The sequence below is a fragment of the Macrosteles quadrilineatus genome, unplaced genomic scaffold (assembly GCF_028750875.1).
Source record: "Macrosteles quadrilineatus isolate MER2022 unplaced genomic scaffold, UCM_ALF_1.0 Scaffold_3__2_contigs__length_128488019, whole genome shotgun sequence".
Lineage (NCBI taxonomy): Eukaryota > Metazoa > Arthropoda > Insecta > Hemiptera > Cicadellidae > Macrosteles > Macrosteles quadrilineatus.
The window spans coordinates 92769492-92784581 of NW_026542596.1; the positions used below are offsets into that span (position 1 = coordinate 92769492).

Here is a 15090-nt window from a genome sequence, read left to right on the forward strand (position 1 = left end):
TCTGTATATCAGTAACTGATACTATAACTGAATTTAAAATGTACAAAAAAAATTTGCCCGTAAAAAAACTAAATATTTATTAAGACAAGCATCAGATTTGGATTTTACAACAGGACAATAAGTCTACTTGAAGTGTTTATACTCAACAGTAATTAATTGTAAAATAAATACCCATGTAGCACAGATGGTTGGGCCAACGTTGGTAAATTGTGGAGCCACACAGTTGGCCAACGGTAGAAATGTCACCTCTTTAAACTGTTTTCCAGCCAACCATTGACCAACCGTTTTATTTCACACAAAATAATAAAGATTTAGTACGAAAAGCATAATTATTAATTGAGTAAATTGATTAAATAGTTCATAAAAACAAATTTTGAAAAAAAGCTAGAACAAAATTTTTTGGCCCAGACGGGTCTTGAACCCGGGTCCTTCGACTTTTGAGCCTCTTACTTTAACACTGAGCTATCTGTGATTGTTGATATAGAGCGTTTTCAAGTGGTGAAAGAGTAGCCGACAGTTGCAATGGTCGCAATGCTTCAAACATTTTTGATACTACACAGTATAATATGATTCTGTTAATCTGTTAAGGCATCATAAGTATTTTATTTTTTTTTTTTTGAGTTAGAGAGGATACTGGTATTTGAATATAGGTTAATTAATTACTGTTAGATTATTAATGCTATTATAATTGCCTGTTATATGATTAATTACTCTTTCCCCTTAAATTGTTGCAAATAAGTTAAAGAATATTAATTTAAAAAATATTTGCATTATTATAATTATTAAAATTCATTGTTGTAGCCCCGGAGTTGTAATATATAAAATATCTGGTTTTACAATACCTTTATCAGTTCCAAAAACTTTTGGAAACTTTTGGAACTGATAAAGGTATTGTAAAACCAGATATTTTATTATAATTATGTTGTGAAAGCTAGACCCAGAGAATGAAAGTCGTGTAAACTCAACTATGGACCATCGTTCTTTTGTTGGTCCAACGGAGTGAAAAACGGTTGGACAACGGTTGGCTTGATGTATGATACCCAGCAATGCATATTAATGTATTTCATTAACAATGAACCAATGTTGGTCCACAGTTGTGAATATTGGTTGGCCCAACTACGAGATATACAGTTGGACAACGGTTGGTTGGTTGTGGAAGCTCCAACCAACCATCGACCAACTGTCCCACAGTTGGCCAACGTTGGCCCAACCATCTGTGCTACATGGGTATTTAAGGAAAAATAAAATTATAATTTATATAGTTTATTATTTTTTTAAATAATGCATTAGTCAGTTGTAACAAAGAATAAAAAAGGTTTGTATTGGTTGTAACTTGTGTGTGTGTCAAAAACCATTTTATTCAACACTTCAATAGTTACAATCTTTACATAACAATCCAATCATTATTGTTACAGTACTCTAAAAAACATTCATGTATTGATAGTTCCTAAAACCTTATAAATTAAATAACTTAAGTGGAGAAAGTACGATTAGCTAAATGTGAAAACTATGAAGAATTTTCTTGTTATTTGATCAGCCTTTGTGGTTCCACATTTGCATATAATTTATTATGGTTCCTGTAGAAAAATCTGAAGGAAAGTGCATTTTCAGGCATACCTTTGTTTATTTTTGACACTTGATATATCTAAGTAGGTTATAGTTAATTAATTTTGAATATGTGGATTTGCTTTTGAATAGGCTACTCATTTAACTACGTACATAATTCCTGTAAATGTTTTTGCAAACTTCAGGATTATTTTAAGTTAAACATTTTCAAGCCTGCCACTTGAAGTTAAATTAATAAGTAAAAACATGATAATGTCTGGAGTTTAAGTAACAATTTAAATAAACATTTATTTTATCCATGAGCCTTTTAAAATTTTGAGTTAATGTTATAAATTAAAAACCCTAACTGGACTTTGGTTGGTAGCAAGAAATTTCGGAACTTAAATGTAAAAAACGCTAAGGAATTCAAAAGAGAGCCAAGAAAATAATGGGTGATAAAGAGCTCAATAGGGCTTTGAACTCCACAAAAGAAAACATAAAACTTCTCTCCAAACCTAGTGGCGCCTTGAAGGGAGGTGGGATATTCTTTTATGTAGGGAGGGCGGGAAAATAAAAAAGGTATATTCATTTCTTAAGCTGAAATGAATGAGCATTTTAAAATGTTAAAAGCATTTCTATTAAGAGAGGATATAATACGTCCCCCTGATTACATGCATCGATGTATAAAACTAACTAACTAACGAACTAACTAAGTTAGTTTTATACATCGATGATTACATGATGTTAATCAAGCTTATCCCATGAAGGAAGGCTCCATTATAACTATGATGACAGTACAATGTATCCAGTGAGTAATGGTTATAGCGTGTGTAATGTTGTATAGTGTTGTATATTGCTTATTGTTATTGTAGAGAGTTGAACAACCTCTGTACAGTATACTGGTATACTGTGATAATCAATGTGATATCAATGTGTAATCAATGACATTTATATACGTAGATTCCATATATGACCATCAATACCAAAGTTTTTACTAGGCAAATTAAATGATTTGAGAAATAGAATCAGGAGTAGATTACATTAAACTGTGTTGATTTTTTTGTAGTTGAATCTATGATAGTATTAAATACTGTTTAAATATAATTTACAGTATTTTTGTAACGAGTATCTTTTACTTATAATCTGTTCTTGATTATCACTAGAAGATTAAGTAAATTTGACAAAAATCTGACATGAGTTTTAAAAAATATTATTTTAAATATTCTTTATGTTATATTATTACTAACATGTAATTTTCAATAGCATTTTTTCTGTGTCATTCAATTCTCAGGCCAAATTGCTATCAGTCATCTAAAAAATGGTGTACTTGTACCTAAAAGCGTCAAATACACTCTTTATATCCTTTTCCCTAGGGGTTTTCAGATAAAACTCAATTCTTATAATCTTTGTATATAAGCTCAAAACACACACATGATAAAGGCACATTCTACGATTTGTATATTGATGATACAATTTTCTAAATGAAAAATAATAGAATCTAATAATTCCAATCTAATATATAAAATTCTCGTGTCACAGTGTTTGTCTGCAAACTCCTCCGGAACGACTTCACCGATCGTTATGAAATTTGGTGTGTAAGTTCTGTAGGTATGCGAATCGGACGTAAACTATTTCCCGTTTCGAAATTCTTAAAAGGGCTCCGCCCCAGTGGCTCTGGAGTTTCCCATGTTAACCTTATGAGAAATGGAATTAATGAATCTTAACAGCTGTTTCAATTAAACAAGTTGGTTCTGTTCTATGATGTTCAATAGCATTAAAGTTACAAGGATTACCAACAGGGTGCAGCATTATTATTTCTTTTACATTTATGACAACAGCTAATTTGCAACCAAAAGGTGAGTGAGCGTAGCGAACGAACTTCAACCTGGAGGCGAGTGAGCGTAGCGAACGAGCTAACCTGAAGGCAAGTGAGCGCAGCGAACGAGCTCCAACCCAAAGGTGAGTGAGCGTAGCGAACGAGCTCCAACCCAATGGTGAGTGAGCGTAGTGAACGAACTTCAACCAGGACGTGATTGAGCGATGCGAACGAGATCATCTTGAAAATTAAACGTAACGGTACTTTCTTTCCATCGGTCTGTCTTAGGGGAAACCTATAACTTAGGCGATACGAAGTTCGCCGGGTCAGCTAGTAATCTAATAATATAATTGAAAATAAGACAAAAATCCACAAACAGTGTTCAGAGAGTTCAGGGACATTCTAAATTAATACAAGTAAATGGATAACAAAAATATTAATACAATCTCAATAACCAAACAACGATTTAATAACTGTGCATGGCATATGTCATGAATAGTCAATTTGAAAAAACATTTACAGACTTAATATTCAAATAAATAAAATTCATCTATAACACGTAAAAAAAATAATATGAACCACTACACAGATTAGCCCTTCCTTTAAACCTAGTAACCCAGGCAAGCTACACACTTACCTATTAATAGGAAAGAATTTGCCTACGCTGTAAAACTTTTTAGCACACCAAAAATCCTTTGAGAACAACTTGAATCCCCTTTTACTGCCCCTTTACAACTGAGCTCTTCAGGAAGTGTATTGAGGAACTTTACTTCAGTGTTGTCTGTATGATTGTTCTTCATGCATTTCCAAACTATCCAACCGAACACTGGATTTTTGAGTTTATTTTTATACATGAACGGGTTTAACCTATTCCACATATTTTTGGGGATTTTTAAAAGTTATTTACCATGCTAATTTTGTAAAATGTATGTCCATTTATTTTGTTTCCATTTGTTTCCATTTCCATGTGGCAACTGTAAGAAAATTAAACGATTGCTTTACATATTGAATAGTTTTGACATGGTTACATTTAAAACGCTGTACCATTGATTACATGTTAAGAATTGTTTTTATTGATTCATACCTCGTTGAAAGGCGAGGGTAAAGGTAGTACACTAGTGCAGCATGTTCACACTGAACTGGAATCTACAGCTGTGATTTTCATCGTAAAGCTATAAATTTAATTTTTCACGGTTTAATGTATAGTAGTTAAATTCAACGACACTGTTCAAGACTTTTCCCCCTTGATCTGCATTTAACATGTGTATATTTATTTATCATATGTTATTTTTTCTTTCTGTTTACTTTTTCATTACATTGTTTTTATTGCTCAAGTCAACATGGTTTCTTTTTTATAATCTTAATTTTACCATTTTCCAATCCAACATTTGGTCCTAATTTGCAGCCGGATGAAAACCTGGTAACTATATTCATTCCTTGTTAACATTACCCCATTTATAATCTAAATGTTCAACTCAGTTCCCTTACAGTCCACTACTAATTTGTTGTTTTTGAAGTTTACCTGATTATAATCTTTTTGGACTCAGATCACGATATGAAATGAACTTTTTACTTACTGAAATACTATATTTTTGGTGTCAATCAATCAAACAAGCTCAAGTTTATTAATTGTTTTTGCACTTAATAGACTATACATTCCTCCTTTTAGTTAAAGACTTTATTGAAAGAAACTTATTATCTGTATCTTTGATGTACAATTCATTGTTTTGACTTCAAACTGAGATTTTGTGTTTACTCAAGACCTTTTTATATTGTGTGTGCTGCTGGTAAACTTTGTGTTCTACTACTACAATGGCTCCTAAAACTTCTGATTTTAAGTCATCCACATACACTCGCTCAACATCTCTAATTAAAACTCGTTTTAATAAGCTTAAAGATACTGTTGATGAATACTCTACCTCAACGGAACAACTCACCCCTATTCAAATTAAACAACTAAATGCTCATTTAAATGAAATTCGTAAAAGAAAAGAAGAATTTGACAACAATGTGCAACGGGTTTTAATCTTAGAAGAGGATCCTATCTCTGACGAGACATTGTCTCAAGACCTGGATGAAATTGAAAGTTTATTTTCTCATATCGTGGCTACTATTGAGTTCTTAATGTCCCATCCTGAACCTTCAAATTCTGCTATCTTAAGTGACTCTTCTTCCGTTTCTCTTCACCAAACACCGATTTTGCAAGCAGTACGCCTTCCAAAATTGGATTTACAAAAATTCTCCGGTGACCCACTAACTTGGACAAGTTTTATAAATTTGTTTGATACTGCAATACACCACAACGCATCGCTTTCCAGTGTCATGAAATTTCAGTACCTCTTAAGTGTACTTAACAGAGAACCCCTCGACTTAGTCAAAAGTTTGAATCTTACTGAAGCTAACTATTTGGTTGCATATAATCTCCTCCGTGATAGATATCACAATGAACGCCGCTTACAATCTTTGCACCTCAATCACATTTTGAACCTTCCTACCATTAATGCATTTACTATAACAGGACTTCGCCATTTTGTAAATTGTTTCACTGAACACACGCAAGCTTTAAAAGCTTTGGAATGTGACATTACAAATAATAATCCCCTTCTCTCCGCACTGCTCCTGCGTAAGATGGATGCTGATTTACGCAAAAAGCTTGAAATGTTCCGGTCTTCAACCGAAAATCAGCCGAATTCTCACTCACTTCCCGAGGTCAAAGATATAATAAAATATCTGAACACTGAATGCTCTCAGGCTGAGGATGCAAATCTACACAGCGCTCCCACACTGAATAAAATTAATAACACTTTTGCTCATGCACCCAAAGACACTACACAAAAGCAAGTACAATTTCGCTCAAGAAACATTGCTATGGCCACGACCCACACTTCCCCCCATCAGTCATCTCACTCAACCGGCATAAAAAAACCGACTCATTGGCAGTGTTTTGCATGTAACTCAAACGAACACAAGATCTATGCCTGCAGTGTGTTCCAAAATAAATCTCCGCATGAGCGACATAACCTCGTCAAAGAAAATCATCGCTGTGTCTCCTGTCTAGGCCATCATAACCTCAAAGATTGCCATTCACAAACCTCATGTCGTACATGTAACAAGAAACATCACACTTTGTTACATTTCCCTGCACCTCTTGCTGATCAAAATCATTTTAAGCCTGTCAATCCAAATGTGTGTTACCCACATGAGCCTACTCAAACCTCAATGACTTCAACTTCACAAGATCACTCTCAGTCACCTTTTAAAAACTCCACTATACTCTTAGGAACTTTTTTGATAAAGGTCACTTCAGGTCAAGGCACATCTCATGTGTTCCGTGCCTTACTTGACTCCGGTTCCATGTGTGACTTAATCACTGAACGAGCAGCTCAACTTTTAAACGCTCGACGCTACAAGTCAAATGTTCAACTTTCTGGACTTGGCCAAAATGCAGCTAAGAGTAATGGGCAAACTTACCTCAATCTTGAAACTCTTTCTGGACTTCTCATATCTCCGCAACATTCAATGCTCATTTTAGACAAATTGACTGTAGACTTACCTCGTGTTCCAGTCTCTCCGGAAGTGTTATCGCTCACTAAACGATTTTGTCTAGCTGATCCATCATTTCACCTGCCAGGACGCATATGCAACATATGCCCCACGTAATAGGAACTCATTTTGGATACATTGTGATGGGTTCTGCACCCTGTGAAATACCAAGAAATTCCACACCAAATTTCATCAGTCACACCGTCTCCCTCCATTCATCCAATGATGTTGACCTTCAGTCCTCACTTCAGCGATTCTGGACTCAGGAAGAACTTCCAAATCGTCAAAAGAAAACTGAAGAAGTACTCAGAACGCAAACCTACGTTGACGACATCATCACTGGTGCGGATACTGAGGAAACGGCCTTGAAACTTCAAGATCAATTGGTCAACCTGTTACGAAGAGGAGGATTTGAATTACGTAAATGGGTCTCCAACTCTGATCGTCTTCTACAAGCTTTCCCCAAGGAGCATCTTGAGACTCCCGTCTTTCTCCAAGATTCTGAACAGCCACACTTCACAATACTTGGCCTACATTGGTCTCCCCACTCTGACTGCTTCACTTACAACCTTAACTTCCCTATGGACCCTCATCCATCAAAACGTTCGATCTTGAGCATCATAGCAAAAATCTACGATCCTTGTGGATTTCTCGCTCCCTGCATCATGCAAGCAAAATGTTTTATGCAGTTACTATGGACCACAGGCTTATCCTGGGATGATCCCCTGCCCACTAACCTCGCCGAAAAATGGCATTCATTCCTAATCGATACTCAATATTTATCTCAAATTTCTATTCCTCGAGCGTTACAGTTTTCCCTGTCATGCACCGTAGAATTACATGGCTTCGCAGATGCGTCAGAGAGTGGCTACGCTGCTGTCGTATATTTCCGCTGTCAGATGTCTAATGGTGACACCATCATTCACCCAATAATCTCAAAGACTCGTGTCTCTCCTCTCAAAAGAGTAACTCTTCCTCGCCTTGAGCTTTGTGCTGCTCATCTTCTCGCGCAATTAGTAGCACATTGCCATTCTCTCTTCTCAGATAAAATTGCCATCAAAAATATCTATCTATGGAGTGACTCCTCGATAGTCTTGACATGGCTACGGACTCCACCCTACAAACTCAAGACATATGTAGCCAACAGGGTTTCTCAAACTCAAGAACTTGTTCCCATCGACTCTTGGCGACACATATCAAGTACTGATAATCCTGCAGACTGTGCGTCAAGAGGTATTTCTGCTTCCCTACTTGTCAACCATCCGCTCTGGTGGACAGGCCCTCCTTGGCTTAAGCTCCCCACTTGTTATTGGCCTACCTCGCACTTCACTCCTGAGGACCTATCTTCGTCAGAAGAAATCAAGAAGTTCTGTTTCTATATGTGCTCCAAAGGGAAATAAATTTTGGGTTCCAAAGGAGCCAATCTCATGAGATTCACTGTACAATTCTTCAGCATAATATTTTCCATTTTAGAATATAGGTACAAATAACATAGATTATATTAGATAGTATGAATGGGTGGACAGATATTTAAATTTAAAGATTAATTAGAAAAAGTGAAGGCCAATAACAACATATACAAGTATATGTTTAATAAATTGTTCTTTTTAAAGCGGAATGGTTGTATATTTTACTATAAATGAATACGATTTTGGATAAATCCAAAAGTCAAATATTGGATGATTATTTTTCATTGTATAAGTATTGCAGGGGAAAAGTTTATGACTATCGAAACCCGTTAAGTTAGAAAAACATTACATAACTCTCCTAATTACATGATAAACTGAACATTACGCAAATTGAAGCAATCTCATTTAGGGAACTTGAATAGTCTTTGACAAACATGTTTTTGCGTGATAAATGATTTAATGAAGTCATTAGAAGTTTTAATTATAATTAATTTAAATTATGAAACTTTACCAATTTACGGCACAAATAAACTAAACTCGTATTTAAGATCAATCTTTTAAATTTGATCTTGACTGGTAATTTTAAATATTTATGTACACACGTTTTCACTGAAATATAGACTTTTCGCGCCTGAAACTGGGATGGAAAGTAACAGGATTTAAATACTTTAACTTTCAACTTTGATACTATAAAATACCTATATACTTCAAATGTATTTGTAAATAAATGAAGGCCTGAGTTAGTTAAAGAACGGAATTTAAATATTAAAGTTTATTGAAACTATGAGCTCAGCCAGTGATTCGCAACCCTTGGAATATCAATTGGAACGGTTAAGGATCCTTCCACAATAAACTGTTCTTGTTTCACGTAATTGTATGAAACGTTTGTATGAAAACTGAGCTGATAAACAGTTGGAAGAGTCATATAAACATGAAATGGTTTGTGTATTAAAAGTAAATACTATTCCACATCATGAAAGTAACGTACTTATCACTTTTTACGGTGCAATATAAAAATATATGGCAAGAGTCAAAAGCATAACTTAGGAAACATTAAATAAAAATAAATGGTATCTGTAATCTGACACATACTTTCTCCCATTAGCCTGTCAACAACTTTTATCATGGGTAAGTGACGGGAGTAACTATGATATTTTATAAGGAAAATCAAAGGTTGCCATAATATTTTAACTGTATATTTACAAAATGATAATAACATACTCATTGAATCAAAAACAGCCCTTTACGCAAAAATCCGATTTTCCGTTATTTTATGGAATTTTTAATGGGAAAATAGCGTAAGTTAGTTTGAACCGTAATTTTTACAGCGATGGAAGTTACACAATTTTTTCATAATTTAAAGGACTATAACGTACTAATTTTTTATCAAAACCAGTCTGGCCATTTTCGAGAAAACCAGATTTTCCCGTTATTTTACGAATTGTTAATGGGAAACCACCATAAAAATCAAAATTAAAAAATGAAAGCCACGCATGGAGGTACCATAGATTAGTACCTACTTACCAAATTTCATTAAAATCAGAATACAGAAGTGGTCTGCAGCTCTGTACACATCCACACATACATACAGACACATACACAGACATCACTTCAAAAACCTCTTTTTGGGTACAGGGGGTCCCAAAACGGATGTATCCAATCAAAACTTATACTCGAAAATTATGAAAAACAATACTTTCTTCGTATACTATGGTGGTGAGGAAGTACAATTATACAAAAACAAATGTCATAGCTGACGCATCTTTAATGAGATTTCAAACAGCCCTTCAATTAAGGTTCGTGTATATGTGTATTATGTTGAGTTTCTATCTTTCTTGTTCGAATCAATGAAATTTCAGGATTCATTCTTAAAGGAAAGTGTAAGGATTGTATATGTAATAATAATTAAAACAAAATTTACGAGTATAATGATTTTGTTTTATTTAACAAATCCAATAAAAAATCAAATCAAATTATCTTTATCAACATATTGTTTCTGATAAAGTTCACTAAAAGTTTAAAAAAAATCTTTCATTTTTATTTATATGGTTTTGGCAGGTGTGGAATTGCTTTCAATTGATTAAAAAAAATGTTGGTAGTCCCACTGGAGTTTAGAGGTTTCCTGGTAGAGCACTTAGAAACAAATTAATGTTTCAAATTTAATGCTTTTGTCCATGGAAATTTGGAATAGTCCTTACAAATCGATCGGGTATCCTTCCTTTGTAAAAAGCCTGAAATAGGTACATAAAGCTGTTTCGCAACTAACATTAGCTGAGTTTGGAAAAATATTGGTAATTACAGTCAAAGTATCCAACATTCACATTTGCATTTGAATATCCAATTAGATGTGTGCACCTTGTGATTTGATCAATAGGAGGTTGTAGACCCTCAGAGCTCTAACAGTACATGCAATGATAAATCACACTATGGACAGTTAGATCTCCACATCATCAGTTATAGATAATCAGTTGAATCCTAGTCTAGCTAAATCTCCCTTCAAGAGGGATTTGTTGTAAATCAGACCTAATGTAAACATAACAATTTACCTTCGAATCTGATATTAAAATCTATTTAGCAATTATTGTGGGTCCATGAATAATCAGGGAACTAGAAGAAATATGTATTTCTTATCACTCAATGCATTAAAAAATTCATTTCATATAATACTAGCAGCCAGCGTCACTTCGAACATTTTGTGTCCAAATTGCAAGGCATTTAATTTTAAAAATGAGGCCCCTGGATTGTGTTACGCCAATAAAACTAACACCAAGGTACCACCACCAGAGTGTAACACCACTACACTCACTGGTTGGGCCAGATTCTATTCACATTTTGACTCATATCCAGCAATACAATAATTGCTTCCAAATTACTTCATTTGGGGTGACAAAAGTGATTCGAGAACAATTTACGCCCACTTTCAAGATTCAGGGTCAAATATATCATCGAACATAAATTTTTACAAATTAATTTATTTTATTGACGATTTGGCAAGACAAGTAGATCAGCGTTGTGAACACAACAATTCTGTGAAAAGACCAGTTGTGGATCAACTAGAAACAATGTTCCATCGACAAAACACACTGATTGCTTTGTTCAAGACCGTATAGAGAGGATGCCTTAAATTCGGAATTGCCCGGATTACCACCTCACAATCTACAATTAAAAGTCGGTACGGTAATCATCATGATGAGGAGTATAAGCCAGCCACGCCATCATATTGGCACTCGGCTTACGGTAAACAAATAATGACAACATCATCGAAGCCACGATATTACAAGGGAAGTACAGAGGCGAGGACGGGTTGATTCAGGTGAGGTTAATTTGTCCGAGTTTTCAACTGTCCGAGTTTGTTAAAAATTACAAAATATTTGAAAAATCATTTGTCCGAGTTTTCAACTGTCCGAGTATGGTTTAAATAATAATAATATTTCGTTAAATCAACTGTCCGAGTTTTCATTGGTCCGAGTTTTTAAATTATTAAAAAAATATCAAAATATCATTTGTCCGAGTTTTCAACTGTCCGAGTAGGGGCAACATCAAAATGTGACAATGCGCGCCGAGACTAGCGTGTCTAAAGCGCCTGTTCAGAAGTCGATGTGAACCCCTTCTGTGAAGGAGTCAGGCATTGTGCGAGCCGCGAGAGGCCCTCACGTCGACTTTAAAAAAATTATATTATTTTTATTATAAGACTAATTTTTCAGTTTTTAATTATAAAATCAAACTGTCATCACCAAACACAACCAACCAAACTTGCTGATAATATAATAATGGCGGGGGTATTTTATATTATCAGCACGTTTGGTTGGTTGTGTTAGGTGATGAGAGTTTAATTTTATAATTAATAATTGTAAAATTAGTCTTATATAAAAATAAAATAATTTTTCTTAATTCGACGTGAGGGGCTCTCGCGGCTCGCACAATGCCTGACTCCTTCACAGAAGGGGTTCACATCGACTTCTGAACAGGCGCTTTAGACACGCTAGTCTCGGCGCGCAGTGTCACATTTTGATGTTGCCCCTACTCGGACAGTTGAAAACTCGGACAAATGATATTTTGATATTTTTTAATAATTTAAAAACTCGGACAAATGAAAACTCGGACAGTTGATTTAACGAAATATTATCATTATTTTAAACCATACTCGGACAAATGATTTTTCAAATATTTTGTAATTTTTAACAAACTCGGACAGTTGAAAACATGGACAAATGATGTGATCCCGTTGATTCCACGGATCCCTATGATTCCGAACGACATGCCATTCGACTTTAAACGGTTGCAATTTATAGCACGTCTTGCATTCAATAAATAAGTCACACGGGCAGTAGTTGAGTAGTGTTTGTGGCATATGCTTTTTCGCATTGCCAACTGTAAGTCGCCTGTTCCCGTGTTGGAAATCCAACAAATTTATTAGTTTATGCGCCAGAAAACAAGACTAACAATATTGTATACAAAATACCCCCGCCGCAGCAAACCTGGCGTCTAAGCGAATTTCCATTTGGCTGAATTGATTTTCAATCGATCTATTTAGATAACATTAGGTTTAACGAGTACCTAGGTTTGCTGCTACAAGGAAACTAATAAAGTGTGTATTTTAAGTAAAATAATTATTGCTTAGTAGAAAATGAATATATTTGCCAAGTTTGATCAAAAGATATCCATAAACAAGCAAACTACAACATTTTACAATATTCTCCATAAGAATAACATGGGAATTTTAAATTTACATTTTTTTAGTTTTCTCCGTAACCAATAACCGTACAAAAACACTTTGATATACTGAATTGTTTGTTTTTTTAAGCTCTTTAAGAAGGTTTAGAGAAAAATTGGGAAATTTTGTGTTTTGAGGGTCAAAAGTGAGAAAAACCAATTTTTACCCCATAAAACCCCCCATAAAACCCTGTTCCCATGGTCCGATCATGCTGGATCGCGAACTCATTCAAGTTAATCCCGCCTTACACCTTCAAACCAAATTTCATCAAAATCGGATAAAGATTACTCAAGTTATCGTGTTCACGGACACATATATATATAAATATATATATATAAATATATATATATATATATATACATATATAAAAGTTTTTACGAATGGTGTTTTTGGCCTCTGGGGACATCAAAATGAAAAAGTAAATCGGTCCCGGGCCTAAGTCTTACCATGAGACCTACGGTAATAGCTACTTCCCTATATAGTCGGAGAAATATAGGATATGACCTTAAAAAAATTGCAAGAAAACGTTTTATGGTTTTATTTTGTAGAGTAGGGTTTGCAGAATGACATACTAAAAGTTGCCAAAAATCGGTGCACGAGAAAACCACTAAAATAAGAATTTAAAATGGCGGCTTTTTCCAACATCGGACAAACTAAAAAAACATATTTCACATGCATTTGTTATGCACATTTTTCGAGATATTGACTTGGGACCACCGCCTGTATTTATTGGGTGGTTAGTACTTCATTTTGATAGGGAACATGTTTTTGGCCGCCATCTTGGATCCTCCATATTAGACATAGATAATTTTTTTTAATGTAATGATAGTGTTGTGACACATCATTACCAACTACATTTTTACACTGATTTCAATGCCGAAATCCGTTTTTAAATATCTTTATTCATTTAGAAGATATATTCAAACAAAAACTCTCCACCATACATTTCTCATGTACGTTTCATAGTTTGATAATTTTTATAAAACTATTTTTCTTATAACTCCAGTTCTTATTGACGCTTGTAGTTCGTTCTAGGCTTAAAATATTCAGTAATGTAAGGGCTTTCATTTGAGCTCTTGATCATTGAAATAAGACGAGTTGAAGACCAGCTACGAACCTCAGAACAATATTAAATTTAACTTTTTAGAAATATATTTTTATTAAAAGATTTATAACTCGGGTTGTTAATACGTCACAAAGTTATTTCTGGTATCAAATTACTCAGTAAATGTTTGGCTTTAATTTTATTGATCATTAAACAAAACCTGACAATTTTAAAAAGAGTAATGTACCATAATTTAACATTAAAATGTATTTATATTGAAATTTGTCTTTAGTTAAAGACGTATATCCCCAATTCTAAATAACTCCCAAAACTCTTTATAGTCTTAAATAATTCGCCAAATTATTGACTTTTATTTTAGTTATGGATTACTTTCCGGGAGTTATTAGGGTTTGGGATATGTGTCCTTAACTAAAGACAAATTTCAAAATAAATACATTTTAATGTTAAATTAAGAACCATGACTCATTTTAAAATTGTCAGATTTTGTTTAGTGATTAATAAAATCCAAGCTAAACATTCACTGAGTAATTTGAGACCAGAAAGAACTTGGTGACATATTAAAAACCCGAGTTATAAATCGTTTAATAAAAATATGTTTCTAAAAAGTTAAATTTAATATTCTTCTGAGGTTCGTAGCAGGTCTTTAACTCGTCTGATTTTAATGATCAAGAGCTCAAATGAAAGCCCTTACATTACTGAATATTTTAAGCCTAGAACGAACTACAAGCGTCAATAAGAACTGGAGATATAAGAAACATAATGTTAAAACAATTATCAAACTACGAAACGTCCATAAGAAATGTATGGTGGTGAGTTTTCGTTTGAATATATCTTCTAAATGAATAAAGATATTTAAAAACGGATTTCGGCATTGAAATCAGTGTAAAAATGTAGTTGGTAACAATGTGTCACAACACTATCATTACATTGAAAAAAAAATTATCTATGTCCAATATGGCGGATCCAAGATGGCGGCCAAAAACATGTTCCCTATCAA

At 34.1% G+C, this 15090-nt stretch overlaps 1 protein-coding gene across 1 annotated transcript; it reads left to right on the forward strand.

Moving 5' to 3' along the window:
- The first annotated feature begins 7047 nt into the window (after positions 1-7047).
- Positions 7048-8304, forward strand: LOC128989368 (uncharacterized). The gene has a single exon (XM_054411257.1). It carries the CDS (start codon positions 7048-7050, stop codon positions 8302-8304), a length of 1257 nt encoding a protein of 418 aa, XP_054267232.1.
- Positions 8305-15090: the final 6786 nt, after the last annotated feature.